The sequence below is a fragment of the Pterocles gutturalis genome, unplaced genomic scaffold (assembly GCF_000699245.1).
Source record: "Pterocles gutturalis isolate BGI_N339 unplaced genomic scaffold, ASM69924v1 scaffold4459, whole genome shotgun sequence".
Classification (NCBI taxonomy): Eukaryota; Metazoa; Chordata; class Aves; order Pterocliformes; family Pteroclidae; genus Pterocles; species Pterocles gutturalis.
In genome coordinates this window covers 69484-73806 of record NW_010133003.1, presented here as the reverse complement: position 1 = coordinate 73806, position 4323 = coordinate 69484, and the positions used below count along the sequence as shown (strand labels likewise).

Genomic DNA, 4323 nt, shown 5'->3' with positions numbered 1-4323 from the left:
ACGTAGTAGCTAGATTTGCTGAAGCCTGAGGCCGCAAGCCATAGATTTCCACTTGAGTATACTTTTCCTCTTAGTAGCTGGTACAGTATGCTGTGTTTTGGGTTTTTTTAAGTGTGAGAATAATGATGATAACACACTGAAGTTGTGGTTATGGCTAAGTGTTATGGCTAAGCACTTATCCTAAGTCTGGAACTTTTGTAGTTTCTTGTATTCTGCTGAAAAAACACAGACGAGAAGATAGGAGGCTTCAAGGCTACAGCCGTCAACCATAGGTGCAACTCGTCAAGATAAAAGAACAGTTGATGGCTGGCCCAGAGACAGTAAAAGAATCCGATGAAGTGTTAGAAGGGTCCAAACCAAAAATCGTAAATGGACCAAAAGTTGTGTGAACAGCGCATGAGGAGTGGGTGAATAGTCTGTAAGGGTATAATTGCCCAGGGATTTCTTGGCTCAGGGTCCCTCTCTGGGCTCGCCCAACTCGAGCTGGATATGCTGCTGTACCATTTAATAAATTATTATTTTTTTTTTAACTTTTATGCCTGAGACTCTGCTCCGGGAAACCTAGGGATCAGCTGCATGGATGGTGCGGGCTTCCTTTACAGACATTGTGGTGAAGCTTAAGTCTATGTTGATGTCATGATTCTGTGTCTTTTTCTTTAAAGACTGCCTCTCACTTCACTGGAATTCTAGGATCTAATTGAAAATTTGCTGCAGCTTTGTCTTCACAGTAATACCAAACATCAGGGATGCTTTTGGGCATTTTTTTTCCTCAGAACTTTTGAGGCCACCCTTGTCTGAATTTGTTCCACGTTATCTATCATGGGTGGACTTAATGAGGCAATAACTTTTTTTAGTGACCAGACAAGAGAGGAGTAGGTAGTCATCTACTGAAGCCACAGGAACAGCAATGCTGTCTTGGGCCCCAGCACAACAGGAGATGTGCCTACATCAGGGCCAGTCTGGAGCAGCCTGCCGGGGGGTTTAATAGGCTGCTTTTCTGGTATCTTCTCTGCTGTGTATAGCTGGTAGATTAGCACTTAAAGAGATTTGTAATAGGCCTTTACTTTTATGCCATGTGCTAATCTTGAGTTAATAGAACTGTACCATTGTTTTTTACTATTGCAGACTTTGTATGTACGCATTTTCATTGAACTCTACCATTTGAGAATATACCATATTCTTCTGTTTTCTGAAAGCTAAACTTTCATACCTAGATTGTGGAAATCCCTGAGGCTGCTTTGTTTTACATCTTACGTACGTTCAACTTAATGCATGCACATGTTAAACTGCTTTCTGGGCAAGATTAGTTGTATTCTAGAATCTTGGTTTTGTTATGGTTTTAGATGCCACGCTCAGATGGAGCACCTTCCAAGAAAAAGACTTTGAGAACTTTGTTTCTTCCCACTGCTTTACCTTCATCAGTCACATCTGATATGTCACAATTACAGAGGAAGCTATTGACATACCGAAGATGCAATGAACAGCAAAAGATGCTTAATCAGTTACGGTGAGTTTCATGTAATTCAAGAAATGTTGACATTCAACTGGAAGAAACATTGCACATTTGACATTTGAGAAATTATAATGGTGTTTTTTTAATTTTAGAGGGTTTTGATGTCACTGTTGCAGCACTGAGCACTTTCCATCTAAAGTAATTAATAATAGAAGAACATTTGATGGAATCTGTGAGGTTTTTTCTTTTACAGCACCCAAAATATGCTCAAAGTATATTTTTGGGGGTGAGTTGTGAGGAGAAAGTGACCTTCCCATTTTGAATGCTGTTTATGATAGACTGAAAAAAGCCCTTTCTTTTTATGAAAACCTTTTTCAAAGAGGATCTAAGTCTGTATTGCTTGCTTTCGTATGCATGGGTCTACTTCTAGCAGGCTTCTTTGTCACTATATTAATGCATTTGCTGCTGAGCTTAGTGATCTGTGTCACTGCCAGAGGAGCACGGCTGCCAAGATGATTGGTAAATTCACAGGAAATAGTCTTTCAAGATTTTCATTTGCAAGGGAGGAAAGACAATAGGAAGAGGCTGCTTTCATGTAATTGTTGTAGGCCTAATAGAAAATTTGTGGGGTTTTAAAATTTTATTATTTTGATAGAAATTTATTCCTCAAATACCTACATTATTTTCAGGAACTTACTGAGGAATGCCTAGGCATGTTGATTATCTTGGCATAAATATGGGAGGATTATGTTGGCTAAGGTTGCATTGTTTATAGTAGTAGTATGAAATATTCAGCAACTTGCATTTTCATGTAAACGATTAAAAAGGTAAGGAAATGTAATGGCCTTTCATAAGATGAAAAGGCACAGAACAAAATTGTTTTGACCTTCAGAAGAAGAAATGTAAAGTAAAGACCTACATACAGTGTTAATTTATCCCATTTTAAATATTGTAATTGATTATTTTTTTTGGTGTGGGTTTTTAGTGATTCTGTTTGCTGTGACTAGATTTGGTGATGGTAACCAGTTATTTAACTAATTCCTGTGCAATTGATGTTCCACTTCAGTGGCTAAATTTTTAAATGGCCAAGTATTGCAAGTTGTTTTTTCTCAAAAGATATTTGTATGTGACCCTAATTGTTGCCTTCATTGGAGCTAGGCAATGGTATGGGACTAAGTTGCAGAATCGAAGTCTGAGAAGAATTGATCACAGAAGGGAATCTGATTTGTGACAAAGATAAGGAGAGGTGTAACTTTTTTTTCTTCTCTTTTTTTTTTTTTTTTAAGATAATGGTAGCAATGCTCAATTATAGAAAGCAGTTAATCTGGATAAAACTTAAAGGTAAAGAAAGGTGTTTCCTTTCTTTTAATAATTTAAAGGCAGCTATAAGATAAACCTAACAAACAAGAAGTCTTTAGTTTTAGCTCTTGGAAAGTAAATCCTGACCTTTCAATGACACCTGCAGTAGCAGAGTGCAGTTATTAGAATGCAGGTGTTCAGCATCCAGAACATTTCAGCTGTGTTGTAGTGATAACTTACTGTGCAGTAAGATGACTGCTGACCAGCCATCTGACAAACAGTGAATATTTTGCTGGAACATTGATTCAGCTACGTTTTTCTACAAAGTGACTGTCTTTTAAATAAGGTCCTATGAAGTAATGATTTGAGTGTATACTTGAAACTGGCAGTCTAACTTCCACTTGGGAGTTTTCAGCTGAGCTATATTGAGATAAGGCTAAAATACTCTTTGCAAGATATGTATCGAGCGTATCCCAAAAGGATGGACTGAAATGTTTTAATGTGTAGGGTCAGTAGGACACGCCAACATTAACCATTTAAAGTTTTCTGATAGTTGTTTTGTAATTTATAACCACAGGCAGTAAAAAAGAGCTGGTCTTAAAATAAACAATTTTAGGAGTTTTGTTCTGCTTTTTTTTTCCTTTTTTTTTTCCCTTTTTTTTTTTTTTTTCCATAATACATTTGGACAAGATCTGTTGTAGTTGTCTGAGGAGAAGTAAGATATAGAAGCACTGGGCAATGGGATGAGGTAAATCAAGGCAAGTATATACTGTGATTATGGTCAAGATGAGTGTGGCTCATTATATAAGAGAAGACAGTATGCAGCGTTACCTTTTAGTGATCAAAGAGCTGGTATACATGAAAAAACAGATTGCATCAATTAGAAGTATAACATTATTTTTAATATCTTATTTTTAATTTTTCTGCGCTTCTGACTCTTTTACTTTAGAATTGATCGAGCTTTAAAAGTCTATCTCATTTCCATGGAAGAAAAATATCACAGACATCCTGTGTCTCCTGTCCCGCAACTGCCCTCCACTGTGAGAAACTATTTCTTTAATATTTTGACTGTTGCCTGTTTTGTTCTTTGTTATTGGGGCCTTTATGCCTCTTAGTATTTACTTAAAGATACTTATCTCAATCCTTGTAATTCATAAATGTATTTTTTATGGTCTACTGGGGACTGATGGGGCTCATCTGTCAGACAAGGGGAAGAGCATCTTCAGTCATAGGTTTGCCACCTGGGTGAACAGGGCTTTGACGCTGTCCCACGTGATACCCTTGTCTCTAAATTGGAGAGGCATGGATTTGACAGTTGGGCCACACAATGGAAATTGGCTGGATGGTCGCACTCAAGTGTTGTGGTCAACGGCTCAATGTCCAAGTGGAGACGTGTGGTAAGTGGTGTTCTGCAGGGGTTGGTATTGGGACCAGTGTTGTTTAACATCTTTGTGGGAGACATGGAAAGTGGGATTGAGTGCACTCTCAGCAAGTTTGCGGGTGACACCAAGCTGTGTGGCATGGTCAATACACTGGAGGGAAGGGATGCCATCCAGAGGGACCTTGACAGG

At 38.2% G+C, this 4323-nt stretch overlaps 1 protein-coding gene across 1 annotated transcript in view; it reads left to right on the top strand.

Annotated features, from left to right (window-relative positions):
- The first annotated feature begins 302 nt into the window (after positions 1-302).
- The window catches only part of DNAH12 (dynein, axonemal, heavy chain 12), a 71062-nt gene continuing 67041 nt past the window's right edge, over positions 303-4323 (top strand). Inside the window, exons 1-3 of the mRNA XM_010081056.1 lie at positions 303-365; positions 1344-1507; positions 3702-3792. Coding sequence (XP_010079358.1) covers positions 303-365; positions 1344-1507; positions 3702-3792 — 318 coding nt within the window. The remainder of the gene's footprint in view (positions 366-1343; positions 1508-3701; positions 3793-4323) is intronic.